Source organism: Emys orbicularis, chromosome 6 (genome assembly GCF_028017835.1).
Source record: "Emys orbicularis isolate rEmyOrb1 chromosome 6, rEmyOrb1.hap1, whole genome shotgun sequence".
NCBI classification, from domain to species: domain Eukaryota; kingdom Metazoa; phylum Chordata; order Testudines; family Emydidae; genus Emys; species Emys orbicularis.
Window position 1 is genome coordinate 121,121,647 of NC_088688.1, and position 18,865 is coordinate 121,140,511.

Sequence of the window (18,865 nt, forward strand, 5' to 3'; positions counted from 1 at the left end):
AGAAAAGGAAGCATCAGAAAAAAGGGGAGAGATTTAATTGAGTTGTGAGAGCATGGAAAACAAAACCAGCTAAGAGAATTCAAGGCTGACATTGCCCTCTGACTCTGAGAGTCCCAAACTTTTAGCATTGCGGCTACCTTACAGCTATTTTAAAACTTGGTGGCTCCCTAAAACCACATATTTATTTAATTTTTAACCAGCTCAGGACACTAGATTCAACACTCACACAGTGCAGATGGTTTTGTGACTTTATTCAACTAAATACAGTTTAATTATATAATCCAATCTAATATGGGTTTTAAAAAATATGAAAATATGGATTTTTTTGGTGTGTTCAGAAACAGCATGCAATTTTAGTGAGGATGGGCCTGTTTCGAACTCCAGCATCATGCAATGTTTAGTTGAATCTCTGATAGCACCAGCTGTAAGTCATTTTCAAAGTTCAAACAATTTGTTTAATTTTTTCACATTGCTGAAAACCCAGACTCTCAGAACTAACTGGCAGCAAACGGAAGCTGCATTTTCATAGCTTTACCACTGAGTTCTTCATACTCTCCTTTAACAGAAAACCTTAGTCTTCAGCATCTGATCACTTGACGATTCAGAGATTTTTCTTGAGCTGAGATGCTTAAGGTTGCAATGGACTCAACTGCTACTGAGAACAGCCTTCAAATCCAATCGGTATCATCAACTTCAGCTGAACACCTCAGACCTAGGCTTAGCACTTGGTAAAAATCATTCCATTACAAAGATAATATGTACCTGTCTCTCCCTCATCCACTTCCCCTATCTGCTGGTGCTACTAGCCCTGGGAGTATCTCTTTGCTCTTCACTCCAGCAGGGGGTTTTCAGCCAAAGAACTTCCTATTGAATACTTCCCCCATCGGTGAGCCTCTCTACTGAAGGCCCCCTGGGACAGGACTGGATTTAAAACAACGGGAGAGCCAAATCTGGCTGAGCATAAGCCTCACCTTGAACATTCTGTGTGATTAGCAATTCTGCCCACTATGTAAATGGCTCTTGTGAATGTCCAACTTTTTTTGTTAACAGTAGGGGAATTTTGTGTAGACGTCACTCAGACATGAGATACATTTGTTTTTTAAATGATGGATCACCTGACCAGACATTGGGACTGCTCCCCTTTCCCCCATTTTCATAGACACTGTGGCCTAGAGTGTGATCTAGAGTAAATCTGAAGTAACGCTATGGACTTACTGTCCCTGTATACCAACGTGAGGTCAGAATCTGTCCTGGGCATACAGGCGGGCAACTGGTATTGTAGAGAGTTGATTAACAGGGTTCTTGTGTAAATATCACTGTTCCAGGTATGTTTAAATACAGAGGTACACAATAGATGGAAAAACATGGCTTGTATGCATGAGTACATAGGTGAGCACGATAATAGAGATCAGCAGAAGTCTGACCACTAGATTTTCCTCATGTATAGAGGCACCTTATGAAGCCCAAGCATGTGGTGTTGGTTGGGGTGATTACAACTGTTAATCATTTGAATTTGAACATACAATTTCAGTATGAGAGGCTGCGGCTTAGATGACTGTATAGGTGATGTATGAATTAGTTTAATGCTGATTAATAGTGGAAAAGAAAAGGTAAGTGTGGTAAGACAAATTGAGGCATATGACACTAATTGCTAGACTCTGGTTTCACAGACAGAAGCTTCCACATACACTATTTGTATCACTGACAGTTAATTACACCTAGATGTATTACCAAGTCCCTTGCAATTACACAGAACAGTTATAAGCATTATAGCTTAAAAATACCCTTCCAGCTTCTCCACATTGTGAGTATTTTTAAAATTCTTCCACCTTTGAGCCTAGGTCCTCTTCCTCCTATTGCAAATTCTTTTGTAACTAACTGAATGTATTGTTATCCCACAACACGTTGGGCCTGAGCCCCAGCTAGTGTAAACAAGTATAGGTCCATCTTCTTCACTGGACATATGCTGATTTAGACAAGGTGAGGGTTTTGCCTGTTTTGGTGCTTGTACCACTTATAATCTGTAGCCTGTATGAGACCACTGAAAAGTTATCTTTCAATTCTTTTCTATTGAGAAGCTGGTTGCTGGGGCAGGCCAACCCTCCCCCTCCTCCACAAAACCCCACTCCTAACTATAAAGCTAAAGCAGCAAGGAGTCCTGTGGCACCTTATAGACTAACAGACATATAGGAGCATGAGCTTCGACATGCATCCGAAGAAGTGGGTATTCACCCACGAAAGCTCATGCTCCTATACGTCTGTTAGTCTATAAGGTGCCACAGGACTCCTTGCTGCTTTTACAGATCCAGACTAACACGGCTACCCCTTTGATACTATAAAGCTAAAATCCACCTCCTTGTTTTACATTTCTGAATCCTGGATATTTGTGCCTGGTAGTTGCCATTTAAATAAGATTCTATATTTTGAGCATTTGTGGTGAAATATTTGCTCTTCTGCACACTGAGATTCATGCATGTCAACTTTTTCAAAATACCCACAGCCATTTGACTCATGTTGTAGAACAGGAGCTGGAAGTTTCAATTTGTAAAGTAAAGCAAGTTTTAAAGATAATCACATAATAGCCATCACCAGGAATGAGAAGCGTGTTTGGGGTGGGGGTGGAAAAGGGGGATATTCTTCCAAGTTTTACCCTTAAAATAAACCCCGCACATTTGAGTCATCAAAGTGAGATTCTGCTCATAGTAGATTGTGCAGCTAGTCAAAATAGGACTGTACAGCTGAGTTCCACTGGAGCATGGTGTCACTTTGCTGGGACTTCAATATGCCCACTGTTTGTGCTATGTTCCTTGGCTAGGCTCCTTCTCCATGGAGATAAATTAAAAATGGTATTTCTTAGACACCACATTCTTGTGGCACCAATTTGAGGCGGCATTCGCTGCAAACTGTGCAGATCAGTGACTCTCCCTCTTCTTTCTCATACATGAAAAATGAAACATTGAGATTTAAATCATCATCACTGGGGCACCTGAGTTAACCCCTCCCTGAGATGAATAGAGCAGTTCTAAGCTATTGGTCCCAGCTCCCTGCACACTCACCTCTGCATCACTTATACTCAGTTCACATTTTTGAAGTTTTCTTTACAACCACAATAGCTAGTGACTTACTTTTTTTTTTTTTTTAATGAAAGCTGAGATTTCGGAGAATAAGATAGGCACCAGTATAGTGTATGGGAGTGTACCAGCAGATTCCAAGCCCAGATCTTCACTACTTTCTTTTTATAATATATATATATATAAATAAATAATAAAAAGCTCCCTGGCACCAATATCCCAGGGTTGGTCTACATGGGAAAACTGACCAGCAGAACTATGGCCGTATAACTATACCGATAAAGCTATACCAGTATTTTGCAAACTCTATTCCAAAATAAGTGTCTTTATTCCAGTATTGTTCGGCTTCCAAAATAATTTATCCAACCAGTAGACTTGGTATGCCAAGCTTCAACCTAGTGCTGAAATGGGATGCCAGAATTGAAATGAGCCTGGAAAAGAATTTACAGAGACAGAATCTAAACTTTGACTTGAGCAGCACAAACACACACTTTCAAAGGCACTGAAAGAATAATAAAACCCTAAAAGCGTGACATTTTGAATTCGAGGGCAGATCTTGAACTTTTATGGGTAACAATTTCAAAAGTGCCTAAGTAACTTATGATAAGTTTCATGGGACTTAAATGCTTTGGGAATTTTTACCCCATATCACTAGGAAAGAGGAGGATAATTAGACACAAACAAGATTATTTGTTCACAAGGTTAATAATTAGGTTTTATATACTCAAACTGAGATACTGGCACATAGTATCTCTAACTACCTGGGAAACCAGGATACTGTTACAAAGACTAAACATAAAAAACATTAGGGTGCACTAATAATGTTCCTGCACAGAGCGAATGAAAGTGACTGATCTATCTACTGAATCCATGTCTGTCTTAGGATAGACAAAGATGACTTTGTCTGCTTTCATTAAGGTCAAGTACAGTACATAGATACTATGACAGATACTTTAGAAATGCAGATTAGAACAAACCTCTCAAATTCTGGGTGGGGCGTCCTTCCTTCCAACTGAATGAAAGAAGAGAGGAAATCAGAAAAATAAAATGTAGGAATGATATGTCAGGCAAACAGTATTACTCTGACTGAGCTGACAAAAGAAATTAAGTAAAGAAGAATACTGTCAGTTCCATAATAATCTACAGCACCTCTTCTCAGGTGAAGCCAGACTCAACCATGGAAGACAAGCATATGAATCCAGAATGAAACAGGCTTTTTTAAAATAAAAAGGTCAAATGTTTAAAAAAACAAAAAAAACAGTTGTTTTTTAAACAGCTCACAATCTGTTTTCCAAATCATATAAAGTAGTTCTGAAAGATGGCAGCTTCGACAATGGACAACATATTCATCTCCTTCATTCTGAGAATGAACAGCCCTCATTCCGACTCTAGTCGAGGTAAGACAGGAAGAATAAGATTTCCAAATGCAGAGTCTTGGGTTATGAAATATCCTGAAGAATGTGCATGTGCATGCTGGAAAGAGGAAAACACTTGTTTAAATCATTAAACCCCCGCCAGCTCCATAATAATTCAGAGTTTAAACTTCATGTTTTGCATTTATTTTACATTTGTCTGAGCCTGCTCATAAGCTTTGGTATCAAACTTCCAAACAGATGAATTAGTCTGCTTCTAATATCCCACTGGGATTCCAATTGGGGACCAATTCCTGCTCCCATTGATTTGGGACCTCTATTGATCTGTGGGAACCAAATGAGTCACAAACCATATGCCGAGAACTGTCAGTATAGATCCCCACTCTTGATTGTGCTTGTTGTGTATGTGATGTTTCACTCCATATTCTTTATGAAAATATGCTTATGATATGAATGAATAACTGAGATGTACCTTATGCAAGATGGGTCTTGCAAGACATCATTGGAAAGGTTATAATTTACTGAATGTGATTATCCAATTTGCATGCCTGTATCATTTCTGTATCTGAAGTTAGGAATATTGACTATGTATCTGTATTTCAACTATGCTATTTTGGGTGATGCCTGCTGCTAACACTTCAGGTACAACAATGGAAAAGCCAGACAGCGATAACGGCCCATAAGCGAGGACAATAGACTGTGAAAAGCTTGGCCTTCCTGTGGACACTCCATACTGCCACTGACTCATGGACGCTGTGATCCTACAGAGTCAGGTGGTCTTGTCACCTGATACTAAACATTACCTGGGACTTCTTGTAACCTTCCACTGGAAGGGAAGGGGAGTCAAGTTTGGGAAACAAAGGATTTCTGTCTTATGTAAATCCTATTTAAGGGTGGGGAGGAAGGAAAATGGGACTCCTCCTCTCTATGGCCTGTCTGCGCACGAAGAAAAACTGCTAAAGCCACCTGAAGGGAAGGCCAGGCGGGAGTCCAGTCTGAGACAGAGGTCCAGTCTGAAAAGGAATATAACTGGAACTCAACCACAGAAACTTTGCAACCTGCCTAAAATAACATTTAGGGTGAGAATTTACATTTTGTAACCTTTCTTAAGTACATTGAGCTTAGCTTGTGTATTTTGCTTTATTTGGTCAGAGACAGAACAAAGCAGATTCATCTCTTATATGCACTTAAAAGTCACCTTTTGTAGTTAATAAACTACTTTCTTGTTTATAACATAACCCAGTTTATATGATTTCTAACTGGGTGGGCAAGGAGTTCTGCATATCTCCCTCCGCATTGAGGGAGGGGGTGAATTTCATAAAACCTTTGGGTTTCATAGATTCTAGGACTGGAAGGGACCTTGAGAGGTCATTGAGTCCAGTTCCCTGCCCTCATGGCAGGACCAAATACTGTCTAGACCATCCCGGATAGACATTTATCTAACCTACTCTTAAATATCTCCAGAGATGGAGATTCCACAACCTCCCTGGGCAGTTTATTCCAGTGTTTAACCACCCTGACAGTTAGGAACTTTTTCCTAATGTCCAACCTAAACGTCCCTTGCTGCAGTTTAAGCCCATTGCTTCTTGTTCTATCCTTAGAGGCTAAGGTGATCAAGTTTTCTCCCTCCTCCTTATGACACCCTTTTAGATACCTGAAAACTGATATCATGTCCCCTCTCAGTCTTCTCTTTTTGTACCCCTTAAAGGGAGTGGGCACCAGAGGGTTGGGGCAAGCCCCTAAAGCTGAATCTTTCCAGAGCAGATCTCTCTCTGTGCAGCTGGGTGTGACCCTGCCTGTGTGCTTGGCTGGAAGAGGCATGTGAGCCTAACCTAGCAAGGCCAAGTAATGGGAACCCAGGCTGGCAGAATAGTCTGACTCAGTGGTACCCCAGCACATCAGGTGACACCCCAAAGGGCCCAAACCTGTCAGTGTACTTAAGTCAGAGCTATCTAAAAAAGGCACAGGCCACCATGTGCATGCTTTCTTGGAGTACCAAGTGTTCCTATAAGGTCAGGTTAGTCGAAGCCCCAAGCCCCCTTGCTACTTCCCACTGCCAAAGTGATGAGGCCAGAGATCTCTAACTTCTCTCCACCTCTGCTTTTTTTATTGTGATGCCAGCTAGAATTTTGCCTCGAGTTCATTTGTGCTGCTAGCATTTGGGGGCTTTTTAAATTGTTTTACAACAATGTAATGGTGTAACAGCAATTTGGTAGTGCAAACCAACCTACCGATAGTGTATCATGGAAATAAGGAATTGGAGGCATGCTGCAGTCATGATGGAGGGGTTGGAATTTCATTTATGTTGCCAAATATAGAAAAATCTTTAAGAAGAAACCTTTCTAAGGATACTTTATCTAAGCTCTGTAGATACAAGGTTGTTCTCTGCCTGGGTTAAAAAACAGAAGTAAAACCAAGTAGAGGATCTGGACACTCACCTGTAATGCTGCTTTTTGCTGTGCCGCTATGTGCTGCTGCTCCGCATGATCCCGGAAATCCTTGTTCAGGGAAGATCTTGTAAGAGCAATGCTGTAATAAAGACGAGGAAGGTATAATTGCGCCTCCGTAAGAAACGCCGCATTGTTGTCATGTTGGGTCATGGGTAGAATGGGTTCCATGATTTTCTACGATTTGGGATTTGGGATTTTGTTTTTAAATCCATGACTTGACATTTGGGATTTTTTTTTTTATATGCAAGTGAGAAAATGCAATAGCACTGGCTGAACCATTTTGCTGAGAATACCAAATGTTGCCACACTAAACCCAGAAGCCTAACAGACTTGGAGCCCGATTCTGATCTCACTTTTCTTGGTGTAACTCCACTGATGTCAATCGAAATCCACTGGTGTCGTGCCAGAGTCATTTGACAGTCAGTTTCTTAACTATAGCTTTTGCCCTTTTCCCCATTGCCACCCAGTGACTCTCCTAAAATAGTATTTGTGATGAAACTATATATGTGATAAAACAATAGCACTAACCATGGGTCCATATTCTTCATGATGGGAAGATCAGATGTTTGGCAGAATGGCTGCAGAACTCTGCATATAGGAAAAAGGTTTCCTATTGATACAGAACTCAGATGAAGGCCCTTTTTTGCTAAAGTGTTAATAAGCTACAGAATATAAAATGATGGCTCAGATATCTGTGGGCAACAAATAATAATTTAGGCTTCAATTTGAAAAAATAATCATTGAGACATGAGTCCAAACAAAATATTACCTTTCCTTAATTTTTTTTTTAATTTAGAGCCCAATCCAGCTCACACTGATTTTGATGGGAGTCGGATCGGACCTGTAATGTCTAAAGTGCCAGATTTTTAAAAGAGCTCATCACCCAGCAGCTCCCATTAAGGACAATCAGAGTTGCTTCATGCTAAACACTTCTACTGAGCTGGAGGGGGGAAAAAATCTCTAAAAGTAGCAGTTCTCTTGTTAAGACCTATGTGAATACTTGGAGCTAAGTAGTGACCCTCTGACCAGAAGGATTTATAACAAACACTAAACTGCACTGCTTTAAAAAAACTGGAATAGAATACTATTTTCACTTATTTTATTAGGGGAAGATATTGTTTTGCTATCTAGATTTAAAAGGGTAAGTTTTGAAGCACAAGAAATAGCATATTAGCTTAATGAACATTTTCTGGGAGCATGCTCCTTTAAGAGGGCTTGTTTAGCAGTTGTGAAGCACCCCTATTTCTCTCTCTCAAGCGGAAAGCATGTAGGTCAAGATTCAGAATCCAGAAACAAATACAATCATCATTCTTGCACTGGTTAATGGGGACATGCAGCACACAATTCTAATATGTATTTTGTTTAGATCTACAGATGATTACCTGTAAGGAAAGAACACACTTGTACATCAAAGAAAATCAAATTTTGTCCAAACAGGTATATGAACATAAAGTACCTGGCTCCAGGGTGATTTGTGGAAGACTGGTTTTGCATAAGTAATTTTCTCTTCTCCTTGTCTAGTTCTGCCAAGATTGCAACCCTATTTTTATTCTGAAAACCTGGTAAGAATCAGAAAAATATTAGATTTGCCTTTTTACATGGGGCACCTATAACCTTATGGAATTAAAGTCCCTGCACAGAATGACATTATGATGAATATACTAATCTTCAAAGCTTTGCACCAATCTGAAAGGCTATTAATAAATAGGTTTTATTTTTCCTCTCCTCATTTTATAACATGAAATGGCTTCCTAAAGATATCATACATATTAATATATTTTAAAATATATTAGCTATCATCTCTAGTTAGGTTTTCTTCAGGAACCAGTTTTACAGCTATAGCCAAGATGTGTATCCGTTAAATATTTGGCTTTTTGATAGTGTCAGAATACAAATTAAATTTATCATATTATATATATATTTGTGAATGGACATACAATTTTAAAGCATGACAAGAATGAATGAATGCATTCATAGGGCATGATTCTTTATACCAGAGTCAGGGAGAACTCATGAACTATAATGAGAGTTTTGCTTGAATAATGAGTAAATGATCAGGCCTATTTGCTCTAAAATTAGACATATGACAAAATTCTCCTTTCCGATCCATCTACTCTAGCTCAGACGCAAGTATCCTGCTTTCTCTACACCGCCATAACCTCTCACTGAAATCAGGGAGTTTTGGCGTGACTGGTAATCAGAGTATTACAGTTAAGTTCTACTGTATAGATCTAAAAAAGTTTTGCCCTTGCTTGGTTCATTGAATGTTCTTAGGGAGCAGAAAGGAATCTTAGGCGCAAGGGATGGTTTCAGGTGACAGAATGAGTAAGGAGGGAAACTGGGACACACTTAAAATGGCTGCCATCTTAAGGAGCCACTATTTGTGTATTTTATATCTGCTTTAAAAGACTTGTACCAATACAAATCTAGGATAAGGCTGGATCCCCCGCAAGGACCAACTGTCAAGAACTTACTGCCTGTTACTTTGATTTCTCTCAGTGCCTCATTCCTAAATCACAAAACAGTCAAAAAAATAGCCCCACGTTTAGGCTTTCAGTGACCAATGCAAGATCAGTTGCCAAGAAAATGAGAAACCATCCATCACCCGAGGAACCCGATGTTGCCAGTATAACATCTGTCTAGATATCAGAGGGGTAGCCATGTTAGTCTGGATCTGTAAAAAGCAACAGAGTCCTGTGGCACCTTTAAGACTAACAGATGTATTGGAGCATAAGCTTTCATGGGTGAATACCCACTTCGTCATGCGTCTGACGAAGTGGATATTCACCCACGAAAGCTTATGCTCCAATACATCTGTTAGTCTTAAAGGTGCCACAGGACTCTCTGTTGCATCTGTCTAGATGACTCAGTTGCCCCTGCTCTGGGACAGCTGAGCCTCGGGAGAGGAAAACAGTTGTAATTTTTGCACTCTGATCTTAGATATTTGAGATACCAGTACCATCCCAGGGACATTTTAAGTACCTCTACATATTACACAAGCCCCGAGCTAAATCCAAAATGTCAACAGCGTATCTACTCCAGGCAGTCTTTAGCCACATGTTTACAAGTGAACACACTAGATCTGGTCAGTGGAATGGGGGCAGGCTTCGTATAGAGAACCACCCCCACTGCAATCTGATCTTTCTTAAAATACATGGACCAAATGCATACTTGAAAATCAGAGCACCAGATGGGGTAAATGAGGGACACATTTTTAATTGGTATTTTTAGCTAAGATTTACATTATGCTGGTTATATAAATTCATGGAATCATAGGACTGGAAGGGACCCCGAGAGGTTATCTAGTTCAGTCCCCTGCACTTATGGCAGGACTAAGTATTACCTAGACCATTCCTGACAGGAGTTTGTTTAACCTGCTCTTTAAAATCTCCAACGAGGGAGATTCCACAATCTCTCTAGGCAATTTATTCTAGTGCTTAATCATCCTGACAGTTAGGAAGTTTTTCCTAATGTCCAACCTAAACCTCCTTTGCTGCAATTTAAGCCCATTGCTTCTTGTCCTACCCTCAGAGGTTAAGAACAATTCTTCTCCCTCCTCCTTGTAACAACCTTTTATGTACTTGAAAAGTGTTATCATATCCCCTCGGTCTTCTCCTTTCCCAGACTGAACAAACAATTTTTTCAATCTTTCCTCATAGGTCATGTTTTCTAGACCTTTAATAATTTTTGTTGCTCCTCTCTGGACTTTCTCCAATTTGTCCACATCTTTCCTGAAATGTGGCGCCCAGAACTGGACACCAGTTGAGGCCTGAGTAGAGCGGAAGAATTACTTCTCAAGTCTTGCTTACAACACTCCTGCTAATATATCCCAGAATAATGTTTGCTTTTTTTTGCAACAGTGTTACACTGTTGACTCATATTTAGCTTGTGGTCCATTATGACCAGATCCCTTTCCGCAGTACTCCTTCCTAAGCAGTCATTTCCCATTTTGTATGTGTGCAACTGATTGTTCCTTCCTAAATGGAGTACTTTGCATTTGTCCTTATTGAATTTCATCCTATTTACTTCAGACCATTTCTCCAGTTTGTCCAGATCATTTTGAATTTTAATCCTATCCTCCAAAGCACTTGCAACCCTTCCCAGCTTGGTATCGTCCGCAAATGTTATAAATGTACTCTCTATACCATTATCTAAATCACTGATTAACAGAATCGGACCCAGAACTGATCCCTGCGGAACCCCACTTGTTATGCCCTTCCAGCATGACTGTGAACCACGGATAACTACTCTGTGAATGGTTTTCCAAACAGTTTTGCACCCCCAATTAATCTTGTTTTCATCATGAAACCGGTTATATGCTTCAATAATTTTAGAGATGTAGGATAAAAATAAGCTATTTTAAACTGCAATCCAAATGTCTGAAAAGGATTATGAACTAAGTATGATTAGCAACATATTTGCCACAGTGGAAGGTAGTATTATATATTGGAAACACTACAGGGGAACAGCAGGGATCTTTGTCCTTCTACTACCTCTTCTCTTTCCCCATCTCCCCAAGACTAAAGCGTAAGTGATTGTTTGCTCTGAAATTATATAGTCAGGCACAGCAAAAAGGGAGGAATAAAGCATTGGCAAGGCTGCTGTCCATTAAGCAATTTGATTCAGTAATTATAATTTTAACTGTAAGTAATCTGATTAATAGTATTCATGTAATTGAAGAGTGTTCTGTGGGGGAAAATACCCAAACATTTATATAAAATCACAGGAAAAGGGTCCTATTTAGAGAGAAACTGGCATCTTCAGTAAATCCATTCTGATCAGATCTGGCAATACTTAAGAGGAAGACAGTTTTGCTTAAAAGCACTTCATTAAAGACCAACTGAAGAAGCTAGAAAAATCCCATGCTGCAATTGTAATGTTTTTAATTCCTCCGTTCTGCCTTTATACAATTCCTATACCAAAATGTGGTTATACAAAGAAGCATATTACCACTGTCACTAAGGGCCTGATTTAAACATACAAATGCAAACGGCTTTAGACTAAGAATTCTTCTAATGAAGAACTTTCAATTCACGCCTTCACTAATCTGGTAATTTCCTTCTAATAGCACTTAGAATGTCTACACTTTACCAAAATTTAACCTCAGAACATCCCTGTTATGTAGATGGGCAAGAAGTATTATTCCTCTTTTGCTGACAGGGATAGTGAGATGAAATGATTTGCCCAAAGCCACATAACGAGTCAATGGCAGAGCTGGCTCTAAAACTCAGGACAAGATATTTACAGCTCAAATCTGCCCTTTTAAAGTTTGGCTTCTGTAACTTCAAGTGCCATGTTCTGAACTCAGTGGGTGAGCTGAAAACCTACTTGCGTCAATGTGATTTTTCATATGCAAAACAAGTGTGGAACATACCTTGAATTGCATGAGAATCCACTTCAGAGAAGCAAAAAGCACAGTTTACCAAAATTGATGCCCTAGAGGGCTTAGCTTACACAAGGGGGGAATTCGTGTTCATGGAATTCTGGACTTTGGGCCCCAAAGCAAGAGAAAGCAGCATGGATTTCTTTACAAACTATCTCCTGCTTCCCCAATGCCTTTTCTTCTCCCAGAGTGAACATGACCCCTACCCCAAGGATATTTTACAAGAAAATCTGAAACAATAAAAGCAATGACCTATGAAGATTCCCCTCATAAGACTTACAAGGCTTGAACACCAAGTTACAGATTGTATAAATGTGACTGATGGCCTAATTTGGCCCACAAAACCATGTTTCCCCTACTGATGAGGCTATGCAATGTGTGTGTGTGGGGGGGATCTTGACTTTAAAAGGTGAGGTTGAGATAGCAGGGTTGGCAGCTGGAAGAATCTTTTTACTTGTAATCTAAGCACATGTGAACTGAAAATCACCGAGAAACAATGAAACTCATAATGCCACTTTTTGGACCACTTTTCAGAACAGAGCCACACCTTGAACCCAGATGTAAATACATACTGTACACTGAGTCTCAGTGCATTTAAAAATATTCCACCACCACATTCCTCGTTCTTTCTGCTCAATTCAGAATACGTTTCAAAGTAATTTCTCTATCAAAATACAAATCATCATCATAATGGTGATCTTCATTCTATGAGGAAATATCTGAAATAGCAGAATCCTAACAACTTATGCAACATATTTTGGGTTTCTAGGCAATCTGTAAGTAATTACTCCACCATTTTTCATATGGCAATTGTGACTACTGCAATCGCAAAATACAATATAGCAGACTATTACACAATTTTTTGGTGGTAATTTACATTCTATGGTCTCACATATGTTCTGCAGCAGTTAAGCAAAATGAATATTAGTAACTCATTAAATTACACTTGAATTATTAAAGGATTATTAATATTTTATCTGTCCCTCATGACTATGACCACATATACAGATGAATATAATTTGTTCATTAGGTTATGGATGCAAAATCCTCCAGGGAATGTCAAATCTACTAATGCCCTCAAGGGCGAGGTTTTGCATTTGGATCTCTGAAGAGTTGTACAATTGCTGGATGACTCCCTCTTGATTACATCATCCAAAGCAAGAATACAATTTTCTTTTTACACTGTATTGTGGCTTAAGTTGGATTAATGATTCACAAGTTTCATAAGACTGCACTTGGCTAACACACTCATTTTTAAACCAATCCCTGCACCCTCTATATGAGGCTTTGTCAGCATGAAAGAAAAAATGTTTAACCAAAAATCGGTACTACTTAAAGTGAATAAATAGCAGCTAGAAGACATACAAGAGCACCTAACAGAGGGAGAATAACAGCACATAGAAAATTACACTTTTGGGCCAACATCAGTGCCTCAAAAGTTTATCTTATGTTAAATTGCAGAGCTCTGCTGTGCAGGTAAGCTGGCAGAATTTAGCCCTGTGAGAGAAAAATAGGCAGAACGTATTTCTTCCATTTCTCTGAAGTGGGGCCTAGAGGAAGAGTACTTTCTCAGAACGTAACTATTGTGTTGCTACCATCACACTAATGCTTCCAGGAAGGTCACGTGTAGAATAAAACCTATGATGCTGTCACACAAGACATATACCTTCTTTGTTCCCATCTTTGTGCATGAGTATATCATCATCAGCAGCAGCACCAGTCCTATTAATACATGTAACAAATGGTTAAGAATGTATTACCATTTATTGCCAAGCACTCAGTTTATTTCTTGCTTTAAAAGCTTATTTTCAAAGTGCACCACAGTGGTCTGTAAACACTTCCTGAGGACACTGTACACCACACTAAAAGCTTTTCCTTTTCTTTATTAGAGGAAATTTATAAGTGCTCCATGATATAAAAGCCCCAAAGTAAGGCTTTTATTCAGAGTCCTATTTGGCTTTGCAGTCCTCCTACACATCTCACCTTTGGAACTCCAATAAAGGAGTGCTTTTATAATGTGTTCCGATGAAACTAAAATAAACCTGTTTAGCAAAACCTTAACATTTATAGTTTGAGTTCACAGCTGTAAGGACATGGAGTTACACTACTGATAAAATATCTTTAAAAAAATGTTTGCTCAATTGCTTGGAGCAAAAATATACAAGACGATGTTTACTTATATAACGTACGCGTGTGCGTGTGTATGTGATTCTTTTGGTAAGTCTGAATAAGTTACCTGTTCAAAAATTAAGCAGAACGGGTGTGAAGTGAAGTCCTTAACCTTGTGCTTTTAATTAGGAAGCAAGGCATCAAAGAATAAATTCCCTGAATAGCACCAATATTGGTGCTATTCAGCAAGCCCGATAACAACAAGCAATGCATGAGCCAAGTGTGTCTATCAGTCTGCACCTAGGCTAGTACTCTTTGGCCAGGCAGAACTAGGAGATCATTGCTGAATCCTTCTGACTCCCCATTTCTTCTTTTTGTCTTAGAGTCCCGTTCTTTTGCCCATTTACCTTTTGGTTCTTTAAAGTTTTAAGAGGGTTTTTTGAATACTTTTGTTTATAATCTTTATACCATAAAATAAATATTCAGCCCCTTGAGTGATTCTTAAGGGAGTACTTGAGAAATATAACCTAGAAAGGAAAACTGCAATTATTTAATTTTAAGCTACCTAAACTTTGGGGGAGGAGGAAGAAGAAATCATGTGAGTCAGACTTGTAAATCTGTATTCAAATCTTTAGAAGTGAAGCTCTAAATTCAGCACTGGCATATTTGTTAGGCTCTGTAATGTGGAGTTAAACTGATTTTTATAGCCAAAACCAAGGTTTATCATGTATTTACAAGGGATGGTGTTTGAGACCAAATCCTGCAAAGCTGAATCCCATTTGAAGTCAATGGGACTATCCCGCCATTTTTTTTTTTTTTTTGCAGAATTCCACAAAGCTTTTTATAAGTACTTTCTTCTCCAAATCACCGCATCTGCCCCCCACCCCCAAATCCATCTATTTGATACAACAATCTCTTTCTTTCATGTCCAATATTGGTCTGGGCTTATAAACAAGTCCTTTGTTCCACTTCAGCGGTGGCTGTACTTCAGTGACAGGTGAAGCAACTTCTGTATTTAAAAGTCTGGTATTGCAAACACTTACGTGGGAGAGTAGCCCCACTGCATTTAGGTGTACAGTTACTTGTGTGCTAGGGTTTATAGGTTTGGGGGCACAGGCCACTACCCTGGAAGACATTCAGTGCAGGGGGCTGCTCATGGGACTCTACCTACACAGGACAACTTGGAATTGGGGCCATACTTTGTAAACCACATTGGGATCACTGTGTTCAACAAACCAGTATTTCCCAATAACCAAGCACATTATTTTTTGCCTCCTGTTGCTGTTCTTTTAATTTCAATTTTTGCCATGGTAACATGTTAAAATAAGCCAGATTTTTCTTTGGGTACTAAATTGGCACTTAGACAAATTTAAATATACAACAGTTGTCATAATATAAACAAGCTTTAAAAAAATAGTTAGCATTACTTTGTTTTGTGTTTCTTTATGGTCTCGAGCTCTTGTTATCTATTCTTGATGGCTAAGATCTCCTCTCATCTTTTGTTCTCACTTGCAGAACTGTGCCTCTTTGGACCTTCAGTATGCTCCCAGATGCACAGCTTGGCAACCAAGAGCCAAATTCAGTGTACAAGAGCCGCTGAGAATAGCAAAATAATTGGAACTTAAAAAAAATACTACATCACTGTAAAGTCTCATTTGTTTTCTTTTGGGATTTGAGTTTAAAGAGACATGCACTAACTCTGTACTCCCAGTATAATTAGTAGTTTTGTATTTCTCGTACCCCTTTTCCCCCCCCCACTTAAAAAAAGTTAAAACAAAAAAGGGAATCGAGTCCTATTGAGATCTTGCTTGTTTTCTAATCTACAATCTTGGAAACTGGATTCCTGCCTCAAAAAATGGCAGAAATTGTTTTCCCTTAAATTATACTTATAGGATGAAATCCTGGTCCCAATGACTTCAATGAGAACAGAACATCACCTCTAAATTTTCTCCTTAAACACACCTGAAAAATGAATGAATAAAACAAAAGCAAAGTGTCTGCAGTTGAATAGATATAAACAAGAATACCTAATTTAAAAATTACCTTGACCTGGAGGGTTTGCTGCCATCTTGCTACTTTCAGTAGTAATTACCCAATTACAGTTAGAACTCTCCACTTAATGCAAATCTGCAAAAATGGACAAAACATAAAATATTAACACATTCTTTGAAATTAAATCCTAGCTCTCATTCAATGTGAATTATGAAAGAGACTACTTTTAGCACCTGTTACAATGTGTCACTCTGATTCAATGCCACAGTTGATCAAATAGTTGAATTCCCTATTACAGAAGCTCCCCGACTTATGCAAGCGTTCCGTTTTGGAACGCCTTGTGTAAGTCAAATTTTGCGTAAGTCAGGAACGTATCTCCGACAATTACACACACACAAAAAGCAGCTTACGGGACTTACAGAGCTTTTTCCGTAAGTCAGGTTTGCGTAACCCGGGGAGCGTCTGTATTATATTGTGGGCTGAGTGTTATTTTGAAATCTGAGTTTTTACAAGACAGTCTTTTGTGACAGGAACCAACAGTGTCTAATATTTGTTTCTCCTACTCCTGTCTTCTACAGGGTTTACACCAAGAGAATATTTAGGTTTATTAAATGGGGCATTAAGTTTCACTTATACACTTTTCTATTATTAACTCATTTAGAAAGATTCCAAAGTGTTATTAGCTAGACAACTAAGTTCCTAATCAATGCATCATATCCCTAATGAGACAGCCAGAACCACTTTCTGACTCAGTCATGAGAGACTTGATTTTGCTCCCAATGAGTTCCATGATGAGACTTGCATAGACTTCAGGATCTGTTCCATACTTTCAAGTCTGTTGTAGTACCTTAGCTGCATGCAGAAATTAATTTAAGAACTTGTACTATGTGATTTATTATTGTAAGTTATTTATGTAGCACCAAAAACATCTAACACACTTTATATTTATGATTTATTATTTATATGGGATGTCTCAGGCAACACAATATGCACTGATCTCTTCTCACACACAAAATCCCTACCCTAAAACATTTTATTATCTAAGGTGCTGATTCTTCAAACCCTTATTACTAGGTTTGATGCTTATTACCTGTAAGGTAACAATGAGGTACTAGGGCTACACCTGGCAGTAAGTATTTGAAGCAGCAGGCCCTAAGGCTGTGTCATTAGACTTTATTCCCTAGCACTGATGCAGCTCCACCAAGGAGGCAACAGTGGGACTGCTAGCACAGACTGAGCCTTAGGGCTTGATCCATGTTGTCTAATCCTGCTCAGAGCAGGACTAGCTGCAATGGTAAGTAAGGTGCCAAGGACTCAGCAGTCACCTGATCTCACTGGTTGGTGCCGGTGATAGTAGCAATGGTGGGTTGTTTTAGGTAGAAATATTAATGCCAACAATGCCTAAGGGAAGGTAAATACAGAGGGGGAGGAGAGGAGCAGGTCAACCTGTGGCAGTAAGATCAAGTGGTTGCTTTGCTTATCAGGGCATGTAGTGGGAGAGCAACGTAGGCTTGTTCTGGCGTGGTTCAGAGGGGAAGCCTCTAGTATGGAGAGGGACTTGGGGAGGAGACAGGAGGTGGGGGCTCCAGGTGTAGGAGGGCTCGAGGAGATGGGGTAGTCCTGGCCTGGAGATGTCAGGGCAGGTACACAGAGGCTCCTGACACAGCCTCCCCTGCTGGCTGCCAGAGAACCATGCCGGGACTCATGTCCCAACAGTCCTGGTGGCCCGAGGGCCAGGAGTGCACATGGCCCATATCCCCCCAGCAGCCTGGGCACACCCACGCCGTGGAAGGCCAGTGAGTTCAGGGGCACCTACCCACAGGGCCAGCCACAGCCCCCCCCCCAATACCCATCGCCCCACCCAGCGCTGAGCTGAGTCCCACCCACCCACACTGACACTACTGAGGGGCAGGCCCCACTGGAGCTGGTCTGACAGCCCCTCAGGCTGAACCCCTCCCCCCCCCATGCAGCCTTGGACTCTTCCCCTTCCTTCCCTCCCGCCCCCGCTTCAGGAGCGGACTCGACTCTTCTCCTCTCTCCAGCCTTGGACTCTCCCCCCCCCCCCGGGCTGCAGGCTTGGACTCTTCCCCCTCCCTCCGCTGCACGGTTGGACTCCCCCAAAGCAGCTGAACTCACCCCACACCCCGTTCATGACGCAAAGCACAGGCGACACTCACGCCCGGCCTCCGTTTTGCTTCCCGGGCGATACTGAAACACGTCACCGCTCCCGTGGGCGGACTCAAGCTTGGTTTGACGGGCAGCCTTTGGTGGCCAATCACCTTGGGCGATGGGAGGAGCCATTCAAGTGGCGAGTCCGTTGCGCAGCGCCACCTTCCGAGCGCGTGGGGAGCTGGAGGGCGGGAGAGAGGGGTGGGCGGGGCCTGTGTCTTGGCAACAAAAAGGGGGCGGAGCGATCGCAACCTCGGCCGCTAATAGGGCGTGGTGGGGTGGGGTTGGGCGGGGCGGCTTCCTGGGGTAGTGGATGGG

General features: G+C 40.5%; 1 protein-coding gene across 6 annotated transcripts; it reads right to left on the minus strand.

Annotated features, from left to right (window-relative positions):
* Positions 1-3,405: 3,405 nt before the first annotated feature.
* INIP (INTS3 and NABP interacting protein) lies at positions 3,406-18,592 on the minus strand. 6 transcript variants are annotated; one of them, XM_065406190.1, is made up of 7 exons: positions 16,430-16,514; positions 15,814-15,982; positions 13,944-13,999; positions 8,351-8,453; positions 7,423-7,482; positions 6,883-6,973; positions 3,406-4,544 (listed from the first exon to the last, which is right to left on the minus strand). In XM_065406190.1, exons 3-7 carry the CDS (start codon positions 13,966-13,968, stop codon positions 4,449-4,451), a joined length of 375 nt encoding a protein of 124 aa, XP_065262262.1. In that variant the 5' UTR covers positions 13,969-13,999; positions 15,814-15,982; positions 16,430-16,514; the 3' UTR covers positions 3,406-4,448. The 6 variants fall into 6 exon arrangements, with proteins under 6 accessions (XP_065262262.1, XP_065262263.1, XP_065262264.1 ...); XM_065406191.1 differs by lacking the exons at positions 13,944-13,999; positions 15,814-15,982 and adding an exon at positions 18,515-18,592 and having other exon boundaries at positions 16,430-16,513; XM_065406192.1 differs by lacking the exon at positions 15,814-15,982.
* Between the last annotated feature and the right edge of the window lie 273 nt (positions 18,593-18,865).

What these genes read in the sequence shown, in the direction of transcription:
- INIP (XM_065406191.1), bottom strand. Translation starts at nt 16,454, where the DNA reads ATGGCAGCAAACCCTCCAGGTCAAG. An exon ending in AGCAAACCCTCCAGGTCAAG is followed by an intron (nt 8,454 to 16,429) that starts GTAATTTTTAAA and finishes GATTCTTACCAG; the next exon opens with GTTTTCAGAATAAAAATAGG. An exon ending in ACAAATCACCCTGGAGCCAG is followed by an intron (nt 7,483 to 8,350) that starts GTACTTTATGTT and finishes TCCTATATGCAG; the next exon opens with AGTTCTGCAGCCATTCTGCC.